General features: G+C 45.4%; 1 protein-coding gene across 2 annotated transcripts in view; it reads right to left on the reverse strand.

Moving 5' to 3' along the window:
- The window catches only part of Dscam (DS cell adhesion molecule), a 668,205-nt gene that overhangs the window by 203,488 nt on the left and 450,656 nt on the right, over positions 1–14,061 (reverse strand). For both annotated transcript variants that reach the window (XM_058577314.1, XM_058577315.1), the window contains exon 10: positions 11,703–11,822. In XM_058577314.1, coding sequence (XP_058433297.1) covers positions 11,703–11,822 — 120 coding nt within the window. The remainder of the gene's footprint in view (positions 1–11,702; positions 11,823–14,061) is intronic.

Genomic DNA, 14,061 nt, shown 5'->3' on the forward strand with positions numbered 1-14,061 from the left:
ACGTATGTGTAACATAGGTAATTTAAAACTTCAGTCATGTGAAAGTTCACAAATAATTTTAAATGCATGGCGCTGAATTATCACATAACTAAATGAGTGATTGATTTTGAAACATAATCAATAAAATTTGCTAATGAAAGCTATCTACTAATTTGCTTTCTGGAGTGTTAAACATGAGAGTTCTGTGAATTTTCTTTTTAAAAAATTTTGAGGGCTGGGGATGTGGCTCAAGCGGTAGCACACTCGCCTGGCATGCGTGCTGCCCGCTATCTGTCTCTTCAGCACCACATACAAAAACAAAGATGTTGTGTCTGCCGAAAACTAAAAAAATAAATATTAAAAAATTCTCTCTCTCTCTCTCTCTCTCTCTCTCCCAAAAAAAAAAAAAATTTTTTTTTGAAGAGTAGAAGGATGTAAATGCCCTTCTTCTCCCAAGATTCCAACCCCACTATCTGGAGGGATTATAGCCTTCCTAATATTTCTAAGCACACAGAAAGAGTATCCTCAGTTTACACAAGTGGAAGCTATTGTTCAATTACTGAGCACCCACACTGTGGCAAATACTGGGCAGGCTGTCTCTTCTCTCTCTCTCCTCCCCTCCTTTCCTCTCCCTAAGGAATGGCAGCTGCCATTTGAGCTTCCTTCTCCCACACAGAGGCTCCCAAGGGAGGGAACTGAAGGCAGCCTCCTACCATAGTCTGCAAGAAACTGACCATGCAACAATCACACGAGGAGCTTGGAAGAAGACCCTGCCCAGGACATACCGAGGAGTTGCATCCCCTGCCCACACCACACAGAAATAAGCTGTGTTGGGAGAGAACCTAAGCAGAGGACTTCCCTCGGCCACCAGTGTTCCAGGCCAGCAGAAAAGGGGAGATGAGAAGTGTGCATTATTTTAAGCCATAAAATTTTGGAGTGATTTGTTACTCAGCAACAGATCACCAACACACTGTGAGAAATTAGGTAGGGAGCCTTCCTGTTCCTCACCTATAAAATGGAGATAATTATAGTGCCCCCTTCATTGGGTGTTGTAAGCATGGATGTCCTTGAACCAGGGTATGGCACATCGTAAGCACATGATATTGCTTATTGTTGCTGTTTTAATGCTGCTTTCAATTTTTTAATCACTTTATGATTATCTGACTCTACCTTAGGGACCAAGTCCCACCTCTTCATTCACTAGTTCACAATGGTGGGGAAGGCACACTGTTGGACTTGCCTTTAGAGTGAAATTAAGAGTCAAGTGCTGACAGGTCTTGTCAAATTGCTTAGTAAAGAATGTACTAGTTTTATCTTCAACAGTGTTAGCAGGAGTTAATTGACTCCTCACAAATGTACATTATTAATCCTTTTAATCTTCCATATAACATGTCTTATTATACTAATTTAAATGTTTCAGAGTGTTTTGGGTTTATTTTTTCTTATATATAATTTTTTAACTTCTTTCCAAAAATTTACTGCCCATTTTTACTAGTTCTTTGGTAAACGGCTCCTTCATATCCCTGCTCATTTTTCTGCTGGGCCTTTTGTTTTCTTCTTCATGTTTCAAAGCCCTTTGGGGTTTTAGGAAGATGTCCTTATATTCTCATTTTACATTTTTTGATTATTGTTATTTTAATCAGAATTTGATGCTGAATATTGTCAACTATGGTTTTGTCCATGGATGTGATTGACTCTTCTTTCTCCTGTAAAAGTAGATCTCATATTAAAGGACTTGGTTTTATGTATTCTAAGATTACTTCTTTAGATAATGAGTTCTTTAATGTAAGGATAAAGGATTTCACCTTCAAATCAAGGAAAAACTCCATTGTTTTTACTCAAGTCCACATTTTGAAAATCTATTAAAACTACTATCGTCTTTCTCCACGATGACTGCAAATTGGGGGGCTACTTCTAGTCTAAGGGGAACAACCTGAAAACTTGGCTGAATGGAGAATTTTAAAAAATATCTCCATCAGACTAAAAATCAGGAAATCTCAAATAAAAATGATGGGTTTTAAAAATTATGTAAGCTATGTTTAGAAAATTCTCAAAATCTAATGTAATACTTGTAGAATTTGAGAATATTAGAGGATTGTCTATGTAAACACTACATATTTTTTCCTTTCCTTAAAGAATTTTCACCTTAAAAATACTTTTATTAGTTGAAGCACTTATATTAAAGAAGGGCATCATGAAATTTAACTACTTTGCTAAGCTCTTTCAATTAAACAGTGGACAAGGATGATCCATTAATTCCCCTCTGGACTGAGATAAGCCTGTTCATTATTAAAAGAAGCTAATGAAGAGAGAAATGAAGTTTAAGTGTTTGAAAAACATTAAATCTTTCTTTCATCAGAAAAATGAGCCTAAGTTGAAGGGTGACAGCATCTGCAGGCCCAATCATAGTAAACAGTATCCTAGTGAACACACTGTCCCAGGAGTCATCCCATTTGCTAAGGCAGTGGATGTGGCCATGATTTGATATAATTATCGGTCATCTACTTTAGATTCATCATTTTAAAGAGTAAAATTTAACACAGTGCGTACAATATGCAAATCCTGTAATCTTCTTAGCACAAGGTAAGCACTTTGGGTAATCAGCCAGAAGATGGAACATAGCAAGTAGCAGCCATTAATTAAAAAGCTGTCAATTTTCTGTGGCTAGCTGGTGTTAAGTGGGGACAATTTCAATGCTCCATTACATGGAACTAAAATGTTCCAGCATTATGTGATGCACATGCTGGATTGCTGGGTGTGACAATGCTGGGTGACCTTTCTTATATGCTGAAAAGATATGCCTAACTGTGCTCTCAGGGGCTGAGGATGTGGGGACAGCATTTAGCTGAGTGTCCCAGTGAACCTACTTTTAAGTGTTCACTCATCTGTAGAGAGAGCACTTGGCTAAGAGTCAAAGAGCTGAGTCCTCTTGCCCTCTGCACCCCAGCTGCCCCTTTGGGCAACTGGCTAGTTCTCTCTGCCTCCTTTAATTAAATCACATATGAAATGAAAATAATGCATTTACACAAAATGAAAGATTAGTATTTACATCAAGGGAAGAAAGAGTGTATGGACAGGAATCTGTGAGTATAAATGCTGGCGCTGAGGTCCAGAAGTTGGCCAGTGAGCCCGGTGGAATAAGATTGATCCAGAGCAGAACAGCTAGTTGGAGGGGTTCTCTGCATGCTTCCTGGGTTGCACCCAAGTGGTAAGAAAGCTATTCTCTCTTCTCACCAAGACTCAGTCACCATCCCTTTGTCCCTCGGGAAAGAATGGTGCTTTCCTGAGGAAGGAGCTTGGTTTTCTTCTCCAGGGGAAGGGTTTTCTTCTCTGAGAGGAGTGGGTTGCTGGGAATGAGTAGGAGCAAAGACAGGGGTGGAGACAGGAAGAGAACAGGCCCAGACGCAATCACAGCTGCACCTGCTAAAAGTCAGCAGCCGAAGATGGACACTTCCTTACTTGGGGACGGCATGCAGAGGAGTTCTGTACATCTGTTAAAGAGAAATGGACAGGGACACATCCCACCAGCCCACGCTGGGAGAGCTGTCCCCAATCCCAAAAAATGAAGGTTCCACCACTGTGTGATGCGTGCTGTGATATTTTGTCTCCTGTGTTGGATGCTGTCTTTTGACACTCAACGTTCCCTTTCCCTCTAAACTCTCCCTAAATTACAGGGAAGTCTGAAAACTACAATTCCCAGCTCTTCTGTCACCAGACTCTGGTTTATATTTCACCAGCAAGAAGTGCTTAAAATCAGCCTATAAGGAGACGTTCTCCTTCAGAGGTGGCCCACGGACACACAGGCAGACCCTGGACATCAGCACCAGCCTCCTGTGGAAGAGCGTCTACAAACTACTGCGTCAGCAACACAGGGCACTGTCACCACTGACGGGAGGAGCGTCTCATGGTTCCCACACTCCTCAAGGACCTGTAGGGCAGGTTTGCTTGTTCCATCTTTCCAAGAATTTTGTATCCCTCAAATTCTTATGTTAAATCCCTTCTGGATAAAACAGCACCTGCTGAGGAAGCCCCTAGGCGACCTCCTCTATAAATCAACATATAATCATGTTCACTGTGCACTTTGGCTATCTTCCCTTAATTCCTTTATTTCTATGTCAAAGAAACCTATGAAGAGGACTTGGTGTGACTTGGTAGCGCAGTCCTCTGGCAGGCCAATTCCATGATTATAATTCTGTATCCAGTATGCAAGGATTGCTTTTTATCAGTAAGATGGAACATGCACACTTGGCTTAGTTATTGGAAAATTGAAGAGTGAACAGATCGTGATTCAGCGCTTGCTGATGTGACCTGTGACACTGGAGGCAGGAGAAGCACCTCAATTATGTGATGCTGCCCCAGCTTTGCACTGGGACTGAGAGGAGTCCCTGCAGCTGTGTCTTCTTTGTCTCACTTGATCATTTGCCTCTTTCCAGATTGATTGTTTGAATGGAGATAAGTTCTCTGCAGTATGACCTGTCTCGAGTGTTGAAAAGGATGGGGCCTCCGTCATCTCACTAAAGACCTGACGTTGGTGTTGGCTGAAAGCGTGTCCTGGAGTTAACCTGCTCAAGGAACTTGGGCTTGGGCTTCCCATGTCCTCCTCATGGTATTATTCTGAGACATAAGCACTAGGGACAATGGAGGAACCCGGGGATGTCACTTTGGCCCTGGGAGAGAAGGGTGGGTGTGATCAAGGTGAGGCCCCAGAGCAGGCCACCTGAGCCTTCTGACCAGGTGTGCCGTGCCCAGCATTTGTTTCCAGTGTGGAATGAGCACCCTGCATGGAAGTATCTGGGTAACTATTGTGAGCATCTGGTTTCATGTCTATGGATTTCTCAGAAAAACAGTCAGTCCCCTGTTGGCCTGACAGAGTCAACGATCCAAAAGGGGACTCCTGAAATGGCTGATGGTGAGGCAGAAAAGGAGGCTTGTGCAGCCCCAGTGGTAAGGGACAGTCAGGCCTCTGGTGACCACACCATGCGCATGCAGAAACGACAACCTCCAACTGCTTGTCTGGCACAGCAGGAGACGACAGGGCAAAGGCAAAACTGCTTCTGGCAACAGATGCTCTGGAGCCTCCAGGGAGAAATGGAGCTGGGAGACCAGGACTTCGTGTGACTATGTTATAGCTGGGGACAGGAGGGACATGAGGAAGGGGCAGGGAGGAAGCCCTTCTAGAGAGAAACAGGCAGGAAGAAGCAGGCAGCACCCCAGCTGGAGCCCTCTGTGTGCTAGACAGTGGAGGGGACAGGAACTCCCCAAATTAAGGACCACCTCTCCCTCGCTAAGAGAAGAGAGACATGGATATCACAGAGGTTATGGCCCTGGTACAAAACCTTCCCCCTGCAAAAACAAACAAACAAACAAAAAACAACAACAGGATCAAAGAAAACTGTTCTGCTACTGAGAACCACAGAGAAAAAACAGTAAAATTATTTATGAACATTGTGCAGAAGGATTTGTATAAATGGAGAGACCACCCAAGGTGTTGGTGGAAAAATCTCAATATTCTAACCATGTCACTGTTCTCCAATCAGCCTCTAGATTTACAGCTCTCTGTGTTTTCCAGACTAACTGAAAACTCAATAAAATTTTCCTTGATTAAATTATCCATCTGGAAGAAAAAAAGTGAACAAAATGCATACGAGAAAGCTAAGATAGTTTCAAAAAAGAAAAATAATGACTACAGTGTGTTCAGACGAATCAATATATTTTCAAAAGACCACCCCCCCCCCAATCCCTAAAGTAGATATGGTTCTGGAGCCTGAAGACACCGGTCAGCACAACAGGGAGCACCAAAAATTAGGTCCCCAGTCACACACACTGCCATGGACTTTAAAGCATGTCAAGTTAGTGGGAAAGGGTGGCCTCTTCAGTAAATGGTTTGGGGACAACTGGCTAACCATGGAAGTTATAATAATGGCAGTAATGATGATAATGATAACATGACATTTATTGACTAATTGCTATCTGCCAGACCCCATAATAAGTGCTTCCTATGAATTATATAAATCTTCTCATTCAGTTGATCTGCTTATTCTGTTTCACATACAAGGAAGTTAGGGTTCCCACAGATAAGGTCATTTACAGGCAGTGACAGCGCCAGATGGTGCTTTGGCTGGGGTTTGAACGCTCAGCCCATTCTCTTGACTGATGGTTTCTGCTCTTTCTCTACCTCACTACCTTTTCTAAAATAGAATATGAATTTAATAAGGCTTCACATTGAATCCAGGATTGGGGATTTGAAGATGGAGGCATAAACCAGCATTTCTTCTCAGGAAAGCAAGTAGAAGAAAGGAGGCTAAAAACTGGAAGGTCAACTTTCTGTGAATTTAGGAAGTAGGCAACATCCCAATAAGGTAGTGCGATGGGCAACCTGGCAGGTGTGCTGAGCAGAGGCACACGTGGGAACCTCAGCCAGCCGCAGCAGAGCAGAGCCACACCTCGGGACCAGACCCAGGTGTAGACAGCAGCACAGGTGGAACACCTCCTGGTGGGAGTTTAGGAATCAGAGGGTAGGGTTGGGCCATCCAGTATTTGCACAAGACAATCTCTTCCAGGGGATGTGAATTTCTTCACATGTAAGTATTCCAAAGGATGCCAGATCTAGCAGAGACCGTATAAAGAAATGGAAGAAAGAAACTGAAAAATAGCAAGTAATCTCACCAGGAAAATATTGCCACGATTGAGAAGAAACTGTGAATGGTCACTTGACTCTAAAGCCACGGCTCAAGAGCGAAGTGTGAGCTGGCAGAACTGGAGAGAGAAGGGGAAAGATAAAATAATTCCATGAAGGGTGAATTGGAAGGCGTACAGAGGAGGAGAGGTTTTGCTGAGTAAAAAGACAGAGAGTAGAAGTTGGAAGGTACTAAACAAATTAAAATGAGAATAAATGAGTTTAAAAGGAGAGAAAAATGGCAGCTGTAGTCAACAAGTGAGGAGCCTTTGACACAGTAATGGCAGACCCTGAAGGAGAAAGGGAAAGCTTGGAAGAAGACACATATTTACAGGAAAATGTCACAAAATATCTTTAAAAATAAAAGACATTTGAATGTACTTAAGAACAGGCCCAGCACATCTATGGGGAAATTGACCACAGAAAACAACATGCAGGTATAGACTGTGACTGTCCCAGAGGCAGGGGTTCTCTCTCGGGTGCACCCCAGCAGAATAGCCAAGTGCTTCTAAGGGAAGTCGGGTGGCTCTGTCCCCATACGTACAGTGTGGGCCACCAGCCTCCCCCAGTGAGCACAGTCCACAGGAACCAAGACACGGAGCCAGCCCAGGGCCTGTCCACATGTGAGCGGATATAGAAAGTGTGGCGTGAGCACTCTGTGGAGAAGAATGGGATTACTGCATTTCCTGGTAGGTGGATGGGCCTGGGGAACATCACGATAAGTGAAGTACGCCAGACTCAGAGAGTCAAGGGTCCAGTGCTTTCCTCTCATGTGAGGAAGCGAGGCCAGGATAAGGAAAAGGGGGAGAAGAATCTCATGAGGATTGAGGGGATCAGTGGTGTTCAGGAAGGAGCTGGAGAGGGGAGGGAGGGAAGAGGCAGGAACTGCAGAATGAATTGACAAATGAAGCTACGTGAACCTGCCACAGAGAGTCCCACGTTCACATAAGTAATCACCAACTGGAAAAACGGTGAATAAAGAGAAGGAAGGTCAGCAGAGCAGGGGAGGGGAGCAGAGAGGGAGGAGGGAGAGAAAGGGGGAGCTCTGGGCCCTGCAATGAAGCACATTTCATCCCACGCTCATGGGATTACGTCAGAACGCACCCCACTGTCAGGTGTGACTACATGCACCGATAAAGACATCTGTAACCAGGAGTGGGCCGGGGGTCCTCTGTGAACAGGGACTAGTGGGCCAGGGGGGGTCCTCTGTGAACAGGGAGGAGTGGGCCAGGGAGGTCCTCTGTGAACAGGGGAGAGTGGGCCAGGGGGGTCCTCTGTGAACAGGGAGGAGGGGGCCAGGGGGGTCCTCTGTGAACAGGGCAGAGTGGGCCAGGGGGGATCCTCTGTGACCAGGGGAGAGTGGGCCAGGGGGATCCTCTGTGAACAGGGGAGAGTGGGCCAGGGGGGTCCTCTGTGAACAGGGGAGAGCTGGGACATTCCTCTCTGGAAACCACTGTGGCCGTGGGGTTGTGGTGAGCACAGAGTCAGCCTGACACAGAACTGTGGTGACAAACGGCAGCTGGCCTGTGGTGGCAGAACAGACTGTGGAAGCCCTGACAAAGAGCAGCATTTATCACAGAGGGAGAAAGAGAAGGTCAGGGGCGCTGCACCAGTGCTTCTTCTAGACATCCAGCTGTGTGCTCAGGGACTGAGGCCCGGACTCCTGCCCTGGTCCCAGCCTGGATCTGACCCCCGAGCTGCCCTTTCCTCCCATCAGCCCCTCCACTCCTCTCAGAGTCATCAGGGCAAGGACCCAGAGCCATCCTCCACGTCTCCCTTCCTTTCACACCTCATGGAGTCCTTCAGCTAAGGACAGTCAGAACCAACTGCTGGTCCACCTGTTCAGGTCCTCGCCCCCAGGGTTCCTACCAGGCCTTCAGGTCCTGCTCTCCGTGCCGTCTGCCTTCAGCAAGCATGGTGGCACCCCTCAGGTGTGGGCAGCTCACACCTCCTGGCTTAGGCCATCCCAGCAGCCTCCTGGCCTTGGCGAGATCACCGTCCCAGGGCTCAGGCCACCCTCCACACTTGGCAAAGCCACATGCTTGTGATGACTGGCACAGGACTCTGGCCTCCTGGGACCTCTGGGACTTCCTTTCATTACATACAGTGTCCTCCTTGGAGTTTCTGGAACATTCTAGGCATCGTCCATCCCCACGGGCCAGGGAAGGACACAGGCCAGGGCATCATCTATTCTCTCCCTTTGGCAGCCCTTCTGGGTTCCCAGCAGCTAACAAGGGGTGGCCCTGGTCTCAGGCCAGTGATTAATGCCAGTTCCCTCCACTGTGGATGAGAGGCCTGTGGAAGAAATTAGTTCACCTGTGGAACTCTGGGAGCCCAGGTGAGGGTCACCAGGCTATGAATCCCCAATTTTTAAAACTCTCTTATAGATAAGTGACCTTGTTTGTTCATGTAAGAGGAAAAATCAGGAGACAGGATTGAATGCCTTAGACTTGGTGTACGCAGATCCAAGGTTAAAAGTGACAGTACGACTTTTCAGCAAGTGTGGTTCATTTCTGAAGCAGCTACCCCGGGCCACTGTGATACACTCTGAACTCTGTGGCCCTGGGATTAAACTGTTACAGCTCCCAGGGAGGTGACCTGAGCCTGGTTTATTGATGTCTGTTTTGTCATATTTCAAGGAGTGGTGCTTATGCTCTGAGAGATGATTTTGATTACAGGAAACAAGTTCCACAAGCAAAGCTGATGGTTTTCAGAGAAACATCTTTATTACTTACATAATTAAAGGAGAAATATACATTATCCCTCTATTGTACTGGGTAATATTTAAGCACAAGCATATATGGAGTACTACCACGCTTACAAGAAACAGGCACCCCTGCAAACTGGGGAGGGTGTGTGCATGAGTCAACACTGGCAAATTGTCAACACATCTCAAAAGCTGGAGAAATAGTTCACTCTCTGAGCCAGCAATTCTACTTGTAGAAAATTATTCCTGGGAAAAATGAACACACCTACCAAGATCAATGTGATCAAAAGTCATTTTTCTAGAAAAACAGAGACACGTCCAAAAAAGTGCTAGAGATGCCCTCTGCCCAGTGTCCATCCTCCCCTCCTTTCATAAATGAATATAAGTCAAGCTCACGATGACCATGTGCTGGCCACAACATGGCCTAGAGACCCCGACAGGGAGGAGTGACCTGGTCACGGGGACGTCAGCAGGACTGATGTGTGACATACTCCCCTCTGGTGCCCCCTCCTCCACAGAAACGTCAGCGCCACCACTTTAGCTTAATGTCTGTCTTTGAGGGTGTGATGGTTTGGATGTGGAATGTCCACCAAAATCTCCTGTTCAGAGACGGGGCTTTGGGGATGTGATTGGATCAGGAGGGCAAATCCCTTGATTTGATGGCTGGACAGCTGGGAGGGGGGACCTAGGTGGATGATGTGGGTCACTAGGTGCATGCCCTGACACACACCTACACCTCTCTCTCTCTCTCTCTCTCTCTCTCTCTCTTTCTCTCTTTCCTTCCAGGCTGCCTGGAACTCGGCAGCTTTCCCCCACCACTGCCTTCTGCCATAATGCTCTGCCTCATCTCAGGGCTAAAGCCATGGAGCCTGCTGAGTGTGGCCGCAACCTCTGAAACCATGTGCCAACCTGACTTAGAGCCTCCTCTAGTTGTTCTTGCCAGGTTTCTGGGTCACATGAACACCGGGTGAGAGATACTTGCAGAGTGGCAGAGCTCTTCTTCCGATTTGAGAAGTTTGGGCCCCTGATGACTTAGGAGAACTAACAAAGAAGGATGAAAGGCTGTCACTGTGACACCGTGGATGAGACTGAAGGACTTAGTAAGTGAAGTAGCTGAACAGAAGGAATCTCGTGTGCTTCCACTGATAAGTGGAACCCCCAAAATACAAGTAATCTCAAGTAGAATAGCAGCTACCAGAGGCTGGGGAGGGCAGGCTGGGGGCGCTGCTAAATTAGATAAGAAGAATAAATCCTGGTGTCCTAGTGCACAGCAGCGTGAGCAGAGTTGGCAACAATTTACTGTGCATTCCAAAATAGCTAGAGGGGAGGATATTGTATGTTCTTACCACAAAGAAAATGAGAAATGTTTAAAGTAATGGATATGCTAATTAGCCTTATTGGATAATTTCTCAATGCAAACATGTATCAAAACATCACATTGTGCCCCGTAAGTATGTATAATTATATGTCAACCAAACTCAAAACTTAAAAAAAAAAAATGAATAGAAAGCTAATCCTAAACTACCCACATCCAGAAGGAATATGAGAAAGAGTAGACCTTCATGAATTTGTCATTGAACTCATTCTTAGCTCAGGCAACAGATAATTAAGTGTACTTACTGATGTGTTAATCTAAACTCTATCCAGTCATTAGAAAATAACATTAAATGCCACTCACAATAGGACTGCCTTTAAAAACATCACCAAGGTAAGGAGATCATACCTCAAACAGCTACTCTAAAGTGACCAGGCAAATTTTCAAAAAAAATTATTTTGGTACCAGGGATTGAACTCAGGGGCACTCAACCACTGAGCTACATCCCCAGCCCTATTTTGTATTTTATTTAGAGACCGGGTCTTACTGAGTTGCTTAGTACCTTGCTTTTACAGAGGCTGGCTTTGAACTCACCAGCCTCCTACCTCAGCCTCCTGAGCCACTGGGATTACAGGCTTGTGCCACTGTGCCAGCCAATGATTTTATTTTTTAACTTTCTTCCATTGTTTAATCTCATGCCTTAATAGTGGGCACAAACTTTTCCAGGACAGCATAATTTTGACAATTCACCCTTGAAGCTTCTCATGTGCAGGTTTGCAGTGGTCTCCAAGCAGATCACTGTTACTTACAGGTAGACAGATAGTCACTTCCCAGGTGTTGGAATAGCCTACCTGGATGATGTCCTTTGGGGGTCTTTCCAAGGACACATTGTCATGAACTTGCATGGTCTGAGTGAAAACACCCGAGACTCGGGGGAGACAGAACCACACTCTACCTGCAGGAAGCATCTCTAGAGAATAGCCTGTATGCTTAGCAGATAACAAGTAAATCAAGTAACTCGGTACCTTTTGAGAATTTCCACACGATGGTGGGGACAGGATAACCCTCAGCCGAGCAATTGAGGATGACAGCCTTGCCATAGATCCCGTCCTGGTCCCGGGGCTGAACCACAAATTTGGGAGGAACTGAAAAGAGAAACATTGGCAGTCATTCAAACGAGACCACTTTGGATTGAAGGCATGATTTACCACACTGCATGATTTCTATGAACATTCGAATGCAAAGAATGCTTTACGTATATGGGAAAACAGAACTGGTGTCTGCAGTTGGAGACCAGCGAGAACAGCGATGTCTTGCTGGCCAGTTCTCCGTACATATCAGTGAGCCTTTGTAGACAGAGCTCTTTGTCGTCTTGTCTTGTTTTTCGTACTAGGGAAAACTGGCCATTTAACCGTGGGAGGGTGGGCAGACCATGGGAACGGGCCTTCTGGTGTTGCTCTGTGCTCCTGGAGATCTTCAGGAAAGTAGTCCATGGAAAATAGAACTGTAACCGCCATATAAAGGGACAAAATGGGTTTGCTCCTCCAGGAGTGAGAGTCAAGGGTAAGTATTCCCTTGGGTATGAACTGTTCAGAACATCTAGTGTCTGCTTTTCCTAAAGCAGAAGACCTGGGTAATTAATAGGCACTGGCTGTGGGCAGCAGTGGGCACAGCATGGTACTGAACTTTCCCTGAACACCTCAGGAGGGCACATGAGCCCTATTCCTGATGTCAGCACTGTTCAGGGCCACGTAGGGCTATGGAGGCCAGCTCACGTTAGTTCCACGAAGACTTCATTGTGTCCTTAGAAAAAATGGTGTATTAGGTGACTATTTAGCTACTGAATTTTGGGAGGCGCTGGAAAGATCCATCCCTAGCTAAAGTATGCCCCAGAGCTTCACATACAGCACACCTGCCAAGGGACGGAAAATGCCTCTGAGATAAACGATTATGCTTCTAAGGGTCTTTGAGGCTTTTCTTAAAGAGAAGGTACGAAGTCTTGTAGAAGTGGCACCTGACAGTGCCTACTCTGTGGGTGTCTCCCAGCAGATGCAGAGCTCATCCTGGGACAGACTCTCAACCAGCAGGCAGGATGAGGTGAGAGGAGAGGGCTCCATCCGCTGGGTATTAAACACCTGGCAGTGAGTGTTCTTCCCTCCATTCCACAGTTCCTGCTGAGGCGAACTTGTCCACCTTGCAACGTCCATAATTCTCCATCTTGAGACAGAAACACGGGCCTCTGTGCTGCCGACAGATAGGAGTTCCAGCTATCACGTCATTGACTCAGGAGAGGGTCAAGATCTAAGTCAGCTGGGCTCAGAAGTAGGTCAGAGTGACGAGAGTCACGTGAAGACCACTTTGGCCAGAAAATAACCAAGGGGGGGAACTATATCAAGACACAAGAACCAACTCATGGCTATGCTTTGGGAGAGAGAGGGGAAAAAAATGCTTGAAACTTTCTAGCACAGCTTTTCGAAGAAAGCATTGCACTTGGATTGCCACAGACAGCCATGGCTCGGGGCGCACAGCCAGGAGGAACCCACACTTTGGCCTCCAGTTCTGCCACCCCTTGTGCAAGTTATAAAATGTCTTTTGGCCTCAATTTCCTTATATGCAAATTAGGGATAATTGCAGCAGCCATTTCATAGAATTGTTTTGAGGATCAGATGAGTTAAGATTAGGAAAGTTCTTAGAACAGTCGTTGGTAGATACAGAGTGAGTCGAAATGCTAGTTCATTTAGTAAATATAGGTATGTCCAGCTTTGACACATCCTTAATGAACAAAGTTCCCAACTCGACAATTAAATAAGTAATTTACACAGTCAATAGGTCTCTGGCATATTGCTTAACTAGTGAGCAATTTTGCTTCATGTAGATGATAGTCTGAGACAAATACATTCAATAAAATGTAAATATGTTTACAATAAGATAACAAAAGGTGACTTCCTCATTGTAAAGAAAATATTTCTAGGAAATAGGCTAGAGATTATACAGAGAAAATTTTCTAATTAAAATAATCCACTAACCTCAAGGGTGGATGACAAATTTTAAAACATGGTTCTAGAATAATTCTCTCCAGGATGGAAGGCAGACCTGCAGTTTCCTTCATCCTGTCTGTCATGGATACAATAATTATGATCCATCCATGATCCCTCCCTCAGTTTGGCTCTAATCCATAGAAAAGATTCTAAAACTCATCAAAGAGTTCTCTGTGGGAAATAGTCATTAACAAACTATAAGTATAAAGAAATACAGATGAAAATGGTCACTAAATTGGTAGAATACTGGAAACCACTCCATTAGGAGTAGCTGGGAGTTCGCTGTGAACCCCTTTGCTCTCAGACTGAAATTCTGTCTTCAGACACAACAAGCTCCATGTTCACA

Source organism: Marmota monax, unplaced genomic scaffold, assembly GCF_021218885.2.
Source record: "Marmota monax isolate L192 unplaced genomic scaffold, Marmota_monax_Labrador192_F-V1.1 WCK01_AAM20220418_F8-fsc00125, whole genome shotgun sequence".
NCBI lineage: Eukaryota > Metazoa > Chordata > Mammalia > Rodentia > Sciuridae > Marmota > Marmota monax.